General features: G+C 43.6%; 2 protein-coding genes and 1 long non-coding RNA gene across 4 annotated transcripts in view; 2 read left to right on the top strand and 1 right to left on the bottom strand.

Annotated features, from left to right (window-relative positions):
• The window catches only part of LOC119166666 (lysosomal acid glucosylceramidase), a 30,591-nt gene extending 29,971 nt beyond the window's left edge, over positions 1-620 (top strand). Inside the window, exon 10 of the mRNA XM_037417989.2 lies at positions 475-620. Within this exon, the coding sequence (XP_037273886.2) occupies positions 475-601 (127 nt within the window). The 3' untranslated portion in view covers positions 602-620. The remainder of the gene's footprint in view (positions 1-474) is intronic.
• LOC142810692 (uncharacterized) overlaps positions 1-14,757 on the bottom strand; it is a 272,930-nt gene that overhangs the window by 161,487 nt on the left and 96,686 nt on the right. The gene's annotated exons all lie outside the window — the stretch shown is intronic.
• On the top strand, positions 5,527-13,955 carry LOC119159565 (lysosomal acid glucosylceramidase). The gene is given in 11 exon segments (XM_037412368.2): positions 5,527-5,655; positions 5,958-6,149; positions 6,557-6,718; positions 7,403-7,536; positions 7,961-8,133; positions 8,752-8,995; positions 11,002-11,157; positions 11,159-11,227; positions 12,296-12,459; positions 12,670-12,816; positions 13,825-13,955. Coding segments are annotated over 11 exon segments (1,599 nt in total). The 5' UTR covers positions 5,527-5,603; the 3' UTR covers positions 13,931-13,955.

The raw sequence follows: 14,757 nt of genomic DNA, 5'->3' as shown, positions 1-14,757 counted from the left end.
CGCAGGCGGACAAGCGGCCATGTAGTCTCCGTATAAATATCAATGCACGTGTTTTTAACTATCCGCACATTTCAAATAGGTAACTGTCATTTAAGCTCCTTGTGCTGCACCCGTAACCACAGCAAGCTAGATGTGTAGCGCATTTTTAAATCTGTATCTGTCTTTTCTATCTCCCGTACTCCTTCGCCGTTGAATATCAGCAAATTGCATATTCATATTTCGGTTAACTCTTATCTGTGCGTAACTTTTATCTCTCTTTTTATTCACTTCAAAATCACAATCTGCAATCCTAAAGTGAAATTTCTGCCTCAAAGTACATCGCAAACAGTCATGTAGTGAGTGCTACCACACGTTTGGACGTCTCCTATTAACATGCGAAACAAAAAAACACGTATTCAGCGTGATAAAGACGTTAACAGTTGTATGTTGCTTATGACAATGTATTATTAAGAAAGTTACACGCGTATCTTTCAGGGACGACAAGAAATACAACTTGAAGATCAAAGACCTGTCCCGTGAAGGAAGCGTCCAAAAGGTCATCAACGAGCGGTCGATAACTACGTTTGTCTGGAGGGCTGGAAAGCCACTCGGCGGTCAATAAATGGTTTATGGCATGTATACATCCTGTCCAAAGTTTGGGTTGGTGTTCGTAAAGTACACTTGATTAAGTACTATCATATGTAAGTATCGTGGCTACATGTAGTTTTCTTCGGCATATACTATGGGGCTGTCTACACTTGTAGCTTGGTCTTGTACACAATACATTTCACACTGTTATTTGTGTGTGCCCCTTTTGTACACATGCGTTCTTTGTTCTAAGTGCGCATCACTTTAACCGCTGTTATATGCTGCGATCGTAGGCTGTCGTAATATAGCTTGGCGTAACTGAGGCAAAACCAGATATAGCATAGCAGTCTGTAGCATATACTTACTTATTATAAATAATGAATAGATAAATGGCTTGCCGTAAGCACTCCCTACTACATGCCCGCTGTGGCGTGGTGGTTAGTGCCACGCGCTGCTGTTCGTAAGGTCGCTGGTTCCACATCCCGCCACAAAGCCTTTGCATAATGTTTTTTTTTTCTTTCCAATCTGTTGTAAATAATTTACAACGTCATATCCGTAACGGAAATGCGTCAGCGGAGCCGTCGTGGGCCCCGACATAAAACAATAAATAGTAATAAAGAACAAAAAAACTAGAAAAGAAACAGAGAAGGCTGCCCAGCTCCGCACTTTCTTCAGGCTTATTGGCACCACTAGTGCGAAGCTGCTTCAATTTTCTTTGTATTTTCTTTGCGTGCTGCAAACACTTCTGGTATCTATCTATCTATCTATCTATCTATCTCTCTATCTTTCTATATATCTATTCACCTACTTCTGGGTGGTCTCGTGATCATCCCCTTAACTTGGGGCAAACCAAAACTGTCATGGGAGTGTAAGATGGTTTGACAAATATGACCCCCGGCCATGATTTGAATATGTCACATTCCTGCGATCGGCACATACCTGCGCGCGGGTATGTGTCACTGATATACGGGTATCTGCCACAGGTGAATGACAGTTTATGTCAACCCATAAACGGCGAGTACGGACATGGGTAACTTTAACGCGTGAGAAAAGCCGACATCGGTGTCGTTCCCCCGACGAACGCGAAGAATAAATGTCGGGGTCCCAGCAGGAACTGAACCCTAGCATTCTGCTTGGCGATCAAGTATTCTACTACAGAGCCACACCAGGTCTCGGAACTGTTTTTCAAGTAAGCCGCAATGTTCGCGAAGCGTTAGTTGTGGTTGCAGTGATGGCTATCCAATCTTATAAACACTACACACAGGCGTGCGCATGGGGGAGAGGGAGAATCAAAGGGGGCGAAGGCCCCCACTGTCACCTTATAGGAGGAGTGGGGCAAAGTCAGCCCCATAGATTGACATAGTAAGGAGGGGGAGCGCTGCGACGAACTTTATTTAAAACAATCACTTGTATTTTGCTTAAAACAAGCACTTGTATTTTAAACAATAATCTTACTCGACAATGCTCCACAGAGGAGCGATGGGAGGAGCCGCTGGCCAGCGAGAACCTGAGGATCAGCTGAGTCGGGCTGACTGACCGCACTCGCAGAATGCTTGCCGCAGCGGAGCCCTGGTTTGAGCTGCCCTCCCCGCAAGCTCTGTAGCACTAATGCAAATGATAACTTTCCATCAGTATCATTACAAGCGCGCAGACACTACCGAATCGAGTCAATAAGCCACCATAATGTCACATTAGCAAGGTATACTCCTTCGTAGCAGCGCTACAATTTCAGCGACAGACTGCGTCACCGAATAGCTGCGAGTGCTCTCACTGAAGTGGTTGAAGCAGTTTTTATTCTTTTTGTTATTCACTACTTCGCGAGGTGACGGCACTTAACTCGCTACGGCTCCCTTCCCTCAGCGTAGGATAAGCACGCTGCTAGAGGCACGTTCATTTTTGTGTATTCGTTTCGTCAACTAGGTCACACTTTGCGGTTTATATTCAAGCCCGAACCGCACCAGCTGGCCTTCAGATGCCGCCAGAAAACCGGCCACGTCTTCAGCGTGTTTTCATTTAAATCGTCGAGAACGATACGAAAGACACCTCGATCCCACGTGAAAAGCATCGTTCCATGGATTGGAAAACAGCTACAAAGAGCGCAATCGTAACATGAGTATTTACCACACCGTTGATTGACTGATTAATATGTGGGGTTTAACGTCCCGAAACCACCATATGATTATGAGAGACGCCGTAGTGGAGGGCCCCGGAAATTTCGACCACCTGGGGTTCTTTAACGTGCAACCAAATCTGAGCACACGGGCCTACAACGTTTCTGCCTCCATCGGAAATGCAGCCACCGCAACCGGGATTCGATCCTGCGACCTGCGGGTCAGCAGCCGAGTACCTTAGCCACTAGACCTTCGCGGCGGGGCATTTACCGCACCGTGGAGAGTTCGCATGTCTACCAACGTTTGTACTGAATAGAACATATTGATGGGACGAAAGCGACGTGCACATGCCTTGATTTAAAAAGTCAATTTGACATCATGAAGTTTGTGTGTATTTTTTCAGGCGAGGTATTCTCGGATGCATGCGTATTTTTATTTTGGGGCTTATTGGGACGTACACGAATTACAGACTACAGCCCTCAAAGCTGGAACACACGTTCATCCGCAATGCGTTTTACGTTTAGCATCAGCACACACGTCCTGTATATGCAGCGACACAAAAAATACGTGAAACTAATGAACTGAGGCACAAATTATATGTAAGATAGATAACAGATGATTATTTGGAGCGGTAGAATGAATGCCAAGGGATGCGAAACGCAGCCGAGGGTAGTTGATGGGGAGGACAATAAATTAAGAAATTTGCAGGCATACATTGGCCCATATGATCGGCCAGGGCAGTGTCAGTCGGAAATCATTGAGAAATGTCTTCGTCCCACATTGGACGGTTCATGGTTGTGACCAAGGAATAATCGCGATTATATTTCTTCAAAACATTAAAGAGAACATTAAACAATGTACTTGGTCAGTGCGACCTGCATCGAGGTCACGCTCCAACAACGCATCATGCATCGCCCACTTTGTCTAACAAGAACCGACGCGCACAGCAACTTCACTTTCTTGTAGCAAAAAAAAAATGCTTCTTCAGAACAATAGTATTAATATTCGCGCATTACCCAGAAAAAAAAAAGCAAGAAAAAAGTTGACGAAGCAGGGATTAATCTGACGAACTGTAGCATTAACGCTATAGTTCAACACCATGTCAACCCACGCCATTGAAACCACACGACGACCACGTCTAATGGTATAAAAAATTGCGCTAACAGGCCCCTTCAATTCTATCATTACACTAGACGCTGACGGGCCCCCTCACCATAGTCACCGCTTCATGGTGACCGGTCACGTCCATATAGTTGCATCACTACGTCACATCACTACGTCAAATTTGTGATGCCACTATGAAGTCATGGCATGACATCGTCTCTTGGTCGAAGGTTGGCCGATTATAGATGCAGCGCAAAGCCAAGTAAACCTTAGTCAGTCTAGTTTTGTTGTAGCGAAGCACCCAATACGACTCTTAGTATTCTCAGAGACCGCAGAATTCACGTTATCGGAAATGATTGCTAAAACAGTCGTGAAAGGTGTCACTGCAGCTTACTTTTTAGAAGTGTAACCTACCTATTATCCACATTATAACTGTACCAGCCACTGTCACACCGCGGTGATCTAGTGGGTATTCGGCTGCTGACCCGCAGGTCGTGAGATCGAATCCCGGCTGCAGCAGGTGCATTTTCGATGGAAGCGAAAATGCCGTAGACCTGTGTGCTCAGGTTTGGGTGAACGTTCAAGAACCTCAGGTGATCGAAATTTCCGGAGCCCTCCACTACGGCGTCTCTCATAATCATACGGTGGTTTTAGGACGTTAAACCCCGCCTATCATCACCTGTACCAGCCTCTAAAATATGCATTGAGAACTAGAAGTTAGTCGAGCTCATATTCACGTCAACATTTGTCGATATATATGACTGCATTGCAGTCGCTGCATACAATTCGTTCTAAAAGATAACGAGGCGTTCAGCACGGCTACGTACAGAAAACAGGCAATGTTACATAGCTTAAGAATCTGATAACATTACGAATCTTTTATTCGACAACTTACAAAAAGGTGTCTTGAACGGCCAGATGGTGCATGATACTCACTGGGAATAGCACTGGATTGGGATGAGAAGAATTTGCGGTCTACTAGCTAAGGTACTCGGCTGCTGACCCACAGGTCGCGGGATTGAATCCCGGCTATGGCGGCTGCATTTTCGATGGTGGCGAAAATGCTGTAGGTCCGTGTGCTCAGATTTGGGTGCACGTTAAAGAACCCCAGGTGGTCAAAATTTCCGAAGTCCTCCACTACGGCTTTTCTCATTCATATGGTGGTTTTGGGACGTTAAACCCCACATATCAATCAATCAAGAATTAGCGCTAGTTGTTCGTAAACGCTCATGTAGTATGTTACTGCTTCTCTTCTCGTTCCGGCACTGTTTTCTATAATACGATGACTTACCAAGGCTTGAAATGACGAAATAATAATTCATGGACGTGCGCTTGCCTAATCCACAATATTAAAATTAATCACACCGTCACGGGCAGACTCGAATAATTTTAATCAAGTGGGGTTATTTAATGTGGTATTCTTGCATTTCGCTCCCATCGAAACGCGGTTGCCATGGCTCGGAATCGAACCCGCGCACTCAAGCTTAGCAACCCGACACGTTACGTTCTAAGCTACCGCGCCGGGCTAAAAAGATACTACGTAAACAAAGTGTCACACCCAGACACTAAGGTTGTTTTTCGAATGCATACGCTGGAGATTACAATCAGATGCAACGTCACCACGTTTTTGTTTTTGTTTTTTATCTGAGTGGATTCTGGGCACCACCGTCTTCTCAGCATATGCATTAGTGCGGTCGGTCGACTTTCGTTATCTTTGCGCTTACAGCTCATCTGATAACTAACGGGCGCACTTCTTGGGAATCGTGTGGAAAGTAAACGCAGTCGTCGGGTGTTGCAGACAGCATTTGAAAACGAAGCATCATGAAGAGGGTTTTATTCGTTGCCATAGCTTTATTCGTAGCCATTATATCAAGTAAGTTAAATGGTTTTCCGATATTTGCATGTTGATGTTAATAGAAGTTCGTAAAGAATTTCTATTTGAAGTTTTGTAATGGGAGTTGTACTAGCCATTCTCCATCGTTTGCTCTTACAAGGTAGGCCGAAGTCAAGTATAGTCAGCTTTAGCCGCAAGTATGTTCATTGATATATACGCAGACACCCTAAATGTATATCGTACCTTCTCGGCTGTCAATACAGCGCCACCCACTTCCCTGTAAACAGTCACTGTACTGATTGCGTGAAAGTGCAACAACTAATGTTCATTCCTCCACACAGCTGTAGCTCCAGAATGCCAGCGAAGAGACTATGGCCGAAGTAGCTTCGTGTGTGTATGCAACGTGACATACTGCGACTACATCGGTGACATCGGACCTTTGCACAACGGATCAGCGGTTGCATTTGAGAGCACCAAGGATGGTTTGAGGTTCGCTAAGACTACGATACCACTAAGCAGGACACCGTTTGATGGTTAGTTTTGCTTGCTTTCGTAATTTTTTCTGCTGTTCAAGTACACCAACCACACAGTCATTTCCGCATGTGCTCAGAAAGAAACATTATTTTTATATTTATTTATTTATTTATTTTTATTTATTTATTTATTTATTTATTTATTTATTTATTTATTTGATGATTACCAGGCAAACATTGCTAAGTCAAAGTTCTATAATTTAGTGCTATGCTCTTGCTTTGTCACTTAAAATTAACAAGAATGTCCTCATGAATTTTAACAGCGCCAATGACATTGCACTTTTATACGTTCGTGCCGAACAAACAGCATTTGCCGCTGGTCATATTACTTCTATCCAAAGAAGCACCTCATGAACATGCATAAGTGAAAGGCATGGGCTTTTTTTTTATTCATTATTGCTCGGCAGATGGAAACAACGAAACTATCCTGATTGTGATCGACTCTTCAAAAGAATACCAGAAAATTTTTGGGTTCGGAGGTGCATTCACTGATGCCGCAGGAATAAACGTGAAGTCTCTTCCGACAACCATGCAAGACGATATTCTCAAGTCTTACTACTCAAAAGAAGGTAACGACTGCGAAAACTATACATTGTTTTCGATGTAAGCGAAGATGCATGAATTGGTTGAATTTGCAATGATATATATGTGAAGTGATGTTAGTTTTGGCGGATCGTGCAATTTTTTCTCTTCGCTAAATCTGTTAAAGTTGGCTCTCCGATGATTCTTTGTGCAGGAATGATGCTGACATAATCCAAAGTGTAACTTAAGGCACAGAGTGGGGCATCCAGAGTTGAGCTGTCACCAAAATCTTCTTTATATTTGACATTTATCATTATTGTAGCCCATTTTCTTTTATTATTATGCTTGTGCTGCCAAATTCTTGCATAATAATTGAAAGCGTACGTTATTCAAAGCGTATGTTTGTTGCCCTGAGTGTTTTCAGGTGAAGTTTATTGTTTTACTTCATGAATATTACGCTTTACTGCTTGTGACAAAACCAGAAGTCATCACAGTGTAATTGAATAATGATACGAGTTTATAATTAGGATGAAAGTACGCCTTCTCAAATATCTCCCTCAACACTACCCGCCTGTCTGAACGTAACAATGGCCGCATTGAAGATTATCACGTGCCCTTGCAATGGCACCTTTGTATCGGCAGTGAAAATTCGGCCACAAATGACCCCACAAGGAAAGGCGGAATGAACTAAGGAAGCTGTTCCCTCTTATAAAACATGCCTCTCTATACAGGAATTGGGTACACCATAGGCAGAATTCCCGTGGCCAGCTGTGACTTCTCTGCACGCCAATATACGTATGACGACTCACCAGGTGACTTCGAGATGAGCAACTTCACTCTCGCTCCAGAGGATTTCGGCCTCAAGGTACTAAATTATCTTTTGAAAAAAAAAAGATTAATGTGAGCATTCGAAGGCCTTATTGATTATAGATTTATAAACATTTAACAAACGAGTTCGACTTTTTCTTTTCAAAATGATCATGAACGCATGCTCCTTACTTCACGTGGTGGTTCGTACGAATAGATATTGCAACAAAAAATATTTTGATGTTCCTTTGGATGAGAAGGCATCCAAACAAATCAATAAAAATGCACCACATGTTAGTAAAGAATAATCTGTCAAGAAAGTACGAATGAGGAGGACTGGCCAAGAGCTCCGTTCTTTTGTAAAACAAAACCTGATCAAACCAAAAGAAAACGAGTTTAATTAAGGGAGAGTCATATGAAATCTTTCTTCTTTAGCAAGACTACAAAGTTTGTTAACAAAACCCTCGATAACTTGTTCGCAGATTCCGTACCTGAAAAAAGCCCTGTCTCTGTCAAGCGAACCCGCGTGGTTCTTCGGAAGCTCCTGGAGCAGCCCCGCGTGGATGAAAACCAACAACGCGCTTGAAGGGCGAGGGTTTCTAATCGGTGAACCAGGTGGACCATACTACAAGGCTTGGGCAAAATATTACGTCAGGTATAGCATGTTTGCAATGACTTTGTAACAGCATCGCTCACACAAACACGAAAAGGGTTTTCATTCTATCCACTCCATGCTAAGCAAGTTTTGTGAATCCGAAGGCCATACTGAGACTAATGAAGTATCTTACAAAAGAAGAAGATAATAATAATAAAAATAGCGTAACAGAGTGGACAGGTGCATCTGTTCAAGGGTGTGTTATCTTCCTCCATGGCACACGTAGAAAAGTAAGAAGAAAAAAGCACGAGATAATAAATGTGCACAAAGTAGTACACGGTAATCAGCTTAACTGTCTATGGAAGACGTATGTGCACTTGTACACAGATGTTGCACATGTGCATATATTTCCTTAGCTTACCCAGGCTAGCCAGAACATTTTTTAACATGAACAACATAGTATTCAAACCACTGTATTGAGTTCATGCAACCGCACAGAACAAACTTCATTGACGGTCACTTAAGATGCGGACACGACCGAGGTCGCACACATCCTTGCTCGATGAAGTCTAGAAAAAAAAATATATGCTGTAATTGTCAAGTATTATGTTACCATTGATCTGTCCGCATACTGCACGTCTCAGTTTCTGTGCAATCTTCAATGTTACTTTACTCCAGATTCATACAGGAGTACGAGAGGCTCGGAGTTCCCATCTGGGGTTTGACGACACAGAACGAACCAACGACCGGTTTTGTGCCGGGGTTCCGATGGCAAACCCTGGGCTTCTCGGCCAACCAGCAAAGAGACTTTGTCAAACTCGACCTGGGACCTGCTCTAGCGGATGCTGGTTATGGCGTCGACAAACTGCAGCTCATGATCCTCGACGATAACCGCATCGTCCTTCCTCGCTGGGCAGACGTGGTTCGTAACACACCTTCCTGAAATCCGTTATGGATTTGCTGCCACCTTAGTACTTTGTATGCTCAAACCATGTGCTCGGCAGTATTAAGAGGCCAAACGTTCTTCGGTGCTGAACAAATTTAAGGCTTTGATTAGACCTTACAGATGCATCAACAAACACGACAATAGACCGCCTGCGAGCGCTACGGGCGTCGACAAGTGTGACTCCGGAAATTATCACGACTTGATGTCGCAATATGACGCTACCAGATGATACCGTCGCTTGATGATAGGCGGGTCGATGACAGAGGCAGTGCAAAACCAGGTAAGGGGCAGAAATCAATGCAATGCCCCTGTTCCTGGAGGCAATACCAAACCATGTTAGGCACCGAAAACTTGCGGAGATGAAAGGCGTAAAGGGTCAGATAAAGAAGATCGCTTTCGCTTTTACGTAGTATTAGCAGAACGCATAGAGGAATGAGATTTAGATGCGAAGCATCTTAAGGCCGAGTTCAATGAGGTGTGTGGCATGACCACCCTTACTGCGCATGCGTGTGTCTCCACCACTACTCTCCTACGCTCCCCCTTTCTCATCTCGAAACGCCGACGCCGGCAGCATCTGCTAGCCTACGCTCGCTCCCCCTCTCTCTTCTCTAGGCATCCCTCGCCGCAGCATTTACACACTCATTGTGCATGCGCGTTCCCTCCCCATCTCTATCCTCTCCTACGCTCCCCCCTCTATCGCCTCGTAACGCCAACACAGGTTAGCATCCGTGAGGCGGGCACCGTCCACTAACGAGTTTTTTTTTTGTTTGTTTATTATTGAACAATAACCGACAGCTCGCGCTGCACGGCAGTTCACTGGACACCCCGTAGATATAGGCTGTGGATCTTGACCTCTAAGGTGGTACCGGTGGGAAATTTTTACTGGCCGTTGTTAAACAATAAAAAATCGCAGCGTGCGCGTAAACTACAATCAGCCGGACTGGGGGGGGGGGGGGGGCGGTCCTCTGTGTGCAATCAGTCTTTTCTCATTGCCCATTAGCAGCGATCGGCAAGTTCCAGTAGGAAACACTGGTTCATCACGGCGTGCTTTGCGCCTCCCCAGGTTTCTCTCCTGCGCAACGTCGCGATGAGCGCCAGCGTCGACGCCGCCTCCGGTGTGAGCGTTAGCTCCCGCTGCTTCGCATCTACACATGGTTCCCTTTAGCGAAAGACGGTGCAATTTTTATCATAGCCGTCCGCGTTGCAGTCGTAGGAATGACCAGCAGTATGGACTGCAGCGATGCTTCGTAAACTCCAGTGCCGTTTTTGCGTGTGTAGCAACGGATGTTTTTAAAAATGTCGACCCTCAAATGTGCGATAAATGCCAAGAATAAGCAAGACTGCCTTTAGCGGCAGAAGTAAGCGTTTTATGACCGTTACATTTTAATGATTTACAGGAGGCATATCTTTCAGAAAATTATACTAATTTGTCCAGTACAACATTCAGCTTGCTTGGAATTCACTGAATTAGGCTGTCTCTATCGTGACACCCCGGGCATGCTTTTTGTGCGCTGTCATTTAGCTACCCAAGGCTTTGAAATGTAACAGTGCTCTGTTATATCAAAATAGAAATCAGCTGCGCATTGCACCATCAGACACTCTGAATCTGAATGTTTAATCACGCACATTCATCCGTGTTGTTCGGACGTATTGCATTGATTTTAAGCTGTTACGGCCACAAATTAAAAGAGCACAAGGCTGGTCTGCGTATACAGTACCACTTGCTCTGAAAATGCTACTCCTCGCTAGGTGGTTCATATTTTTCAATATAGTTAGAGGAATCTCGCGCTGTGATGTACATGCTGGTTTCATTGAAAAATTAAACAGAATACCTAAAAATGTTCAAAAGCACTCAAACTTCAATTATACAAAATTTTACATGACGATGATGCATCACCGTTCCAAGGTGATGTACAAATCGGACAGTTTCACATTGTTTGGTAACTATAGCAGCTAGCGCCTAAATAAACAACGCTACGCAGGTACTGGGTGATCCTGAAGCGGCCAAGTACGTCAGTGGAGTCGCTGTTCATTGGTACATGGACAGTTTGACCGACCCTCGGGTGCTGGACAAAGTGCACGAGAGCTTCCCAGACAAATTTATTCTTGGTACCGAAGCGTGCACTGGGAGCAGCAATAAAACCAGAAGACAAGGTCAAGCTTGGAAGCTGGGAACGGGCTGAGTTCTATGCCAGTGACATCCTCGAGGTCAGTTATTGTTGCACAAATCGCATAACGTGGGTTATTCAAAACTAAAATAAATTATATAAGACTTCGCAGTGGGCCGTTAAAATTAATACGGGAAACTTGAGTTTAGGCGCGCATGTTTCACAGCCTTGATAAAATGCGTAAACAAAGACATGTGGAAAATTTACCAATTAGCTATTGAGAATCAGTTATAATATTATACGCGAGTTAATTCACGGAGTGAATGAGCGGCTGAAGTTTGTTTCAAGAATTTTTAAATGCAAATTTTGTTCTGTAGTGTCACGTGCTAAAACCAAGTCATGATTACGAGGAACGCCATAATCTGCGGTACTAAATAATGCGTGGAATCCTCAATTCATTTCGACCACTTGGAATTCTTTAATGTGCACCTAAATCTAAAAGCACGGGTGTTTTCGCAAAATACGGTAGCCCGTAAAAATACTGCAGCCGTAACCGAGAATCTTAGGCGTGCCCTAGAGCTCGTCGTATTCACTTGGGAGCCGAATTCAAAAAATGCTTCACAAGTGGCAGCTATCTGTAATCACCACAGCTGTTCGCGAAGCTATGTGAACTTTTCATTGGCAGCGATAGGAGCCTATTAAAAAAAAGCTTGAAATAGACCATACTGTGGGCTTTGCTTTCTCCTGCGAGTGATTGGGCTGAAAATCTGAATAATCAGAACCTTTGTAACTTGGCTTTTCGTTCTCGAACAATCTCTCTCTTTGGCAGCTCCATATCCTCTGTTCAGAAGGAATTCACAGTTTTGGTTCGGGGCAATCACTGTTGCCCGATTCAGATGAAGTTGAGGTCCACCTTCGTCTTAAACTGGATGCTAACGTAATTCTTTATAAGGCTCTACTGAAGAGGTAGAGGGGGCAGAGGATGTATATATACTAAAGGAAAGGAAAGAAAATAGACTAGGCCTTGTTCGATTTGCAACCCGAAATGTGGGGAGTGTAATGACTTGGTAAAGAGAGAAAGGGGGGAATAAGTTGTGCTTATTGTCCTATTTATATCTCATTTTGAGTGGATTCACCTGACGAAGTCTATTTTGTGATCAACCAACAGGATTTGAACCATTGGGTTAGTGGTTGGACAGACTGGAATCTTGTTCTTGACACACGAGGTGGTCCCAACTGGGCAGACAACTTCGTTGACTCACCAATCATTGTCAATGCATCTGTTCAAGAGTTTTATAAGCAGCCAATGTACTACGCGTTGGGACATTTCAGGTAAGTCTGTTTGTTTAATTGAAGATTTAAGGAAGCGGGTTCTTGGCCAGTTGTCGCTACTTCAATTGATGAATGAAATAATGACAACGACATACTTTATCTTGGGTTCAAACAGAATTTTCAGTGCTCGACCTGAAACGGATACATTCAACTCGCCGTGATAACGTGTTTGATGTCAATCTATCATGTCACTTTTTTTTTCCTTTGCAGCAAAGCTCTTCCTAGGGGCAGCGTTAGGATTTACTCCCAACTGGAGCAACCTAGTTTCCAGGCAGCGAAGAACATGACTGCTACGAAGCTGGATTACGCGGCATTTAAAACACCTGATTCGTCATTGGTTGTGGTTGTCCTGAACAGGTATGACATAACTTACACAAATTACCTCATGTGCCACTTGTGCGTCACTTTTTCTTTGAATTGCTGGTATGCATGTATTTACGAGTATGTGACAGTATAGGGCAATTTTTGTAAGCACACCTACAATATCGGTCAAAAGGTTGGATTTTTACCCTGTATAGAATGCTCTGGAACTTCCTTATGTTGGCTGAACATAGAAAGTCTTCAACACCTACACTGGCTGTTGCACTGAGTGCTTACGTAAAGTTATGCTCTAATCCATAAAAAGGTTATCGTTTAGAACAGTTTTCAACTCCTAACATGTTCATAAGTTCAATGGATATTGTACGTATTCCCAAGAGCCTAGTTTAACCATGTTTATTACCTAAATAAGCAAAACTTGCGAGCCTTATGCAGCTTTGCTACGATAACCAATGTGTAGCAATCTTTTATTGTCTGGTGAACGCATCGTAGCAGCCCGCATTACGAGGCCTGCGTTATGCTGATGATCATCTCCATTTTTATAGCTATCATACATCAAATTTTCTTGCATCGAAAATTGGCCATGGAGAACTTTGGCGTTCAAAGAGTTCGGGTGCCTTGGGAGTTGGAGTTACTTCATTCATCTGTCTGACTTTTCAGCTTATGTCTTTGGCTATGCTTGTTGTCATAGTTCTGCCGTTTATTGACCCTTGATGTCCTAACATTTGAAGAAACCCCACTAATCTAGACCTAGGGACCATTAACAATCTCTTTATTCGGAATACAGGCGTAATCATTGTAAACTGTTACATTAGTTACGTCATATTGCTCGTCTTCCATGACGCAAAGCAGTTCGAAGCCGCAACAGCGACAAAGGTTTAGGCTAATGTATGTGGTAACGATCGTTTCTTTTCCAACCGTTAACTTTCAGTTTTGCTATACAATGCCTTATCAGTTCTCTCTAGTAATTTTTATTCAATACTTTGAAACCACGTCGGGACGAAGGTATGCGAGTGATTATTGCTACGTTTTTTTTTTCTATTTTAGAGGCAATGACAAGTTTGCACTGAAGATTAAGGATGCATCCAGTACTGGCAGCATCCAAAAGATTATAAAAGAGCGGTCGATCACAACGCTCATGTGGCATGCATAAAAATATATATTTCACTATACAGTCAGTCACCTGTGTTGCTTCTCTTCACTTCGCTTTCCATAAAGCGCGCTAGTCTCCTATTGTGCATGTAACTGAGCTACTGTAGCGTGAATTTATGACAAATTGTCAAGTTTGCGCACACTTGAATAATTATTTCAGTCGAGCATCTCTGATACTTATGTGGCATTTTAAACTAACATGGAAGTTTCTTACGCTAGTGGTTGATAGTAAAGTGAAAACTTTAATTAAGGTTCAGCGAGGCATTCGCTTATTAGATAATGTATTGTTTTTTTCTTGGTTCAACATTTAGCCGCCAGATCCTTCCGGATTATTGCAGTTAAATTCTAAGTCTAAACGTCCTGCGGCTGCCGATCACCCATCCAAAGTGGTATTCAGGCCTGCCACGTAGCGTAGGCGTCCGAGAACGTCTGGGTCTAGACAGGCCACCCTGGAAACTAATATTCACAATTTTTAACACTCATACCTTTGCGAGGAAGGTATCTTAGCCGGATTAACTGAGGAATTAGCATGTATTACTTATGATATTACTGCACTTAAACAGGCTTACAAAACTGTTGAGGTGTATTAGGTTCACGTGCTTATTAAGCTTATCAAATTCGCGTGTGTTAGGAACGGGAAATATCGCCACTAAAACGGCTTAACCGGCTCTCATGCGCAACAAATAGTTGCTTTCCTTACAGCTGAGCGCCTTTTCCGTGATCCTCTTACTCTCCTGTCTAAAGCGCTGTTGGTTTCTGACCTTGCACAAACACTATGCAAACAAACAACCAGACCTCAGTCGTGAGGCTGTTTCTCCTGCGCTCGCT

This window comes from Rhipicephalus microplus, chromosome 1 (genome assembly GCF_043290135.1).
Source record: "Rhipicephalus microplus isolate Deutch F79 chromosome 1, USDA_Rmic, whole genome shotgun sequence".
Classification (NCBI taxonomy): Eukaryota; Metazoa; Arthropoda; class Arachnida; order Ixodida; family Ixodidae; genus Rhipicephalus; species Rhipicephalus microplus.
Note: the sequence above shows the minus strand (reverse complement) of the source record. Positions and strands in the feature narration are given on the sequence as shown.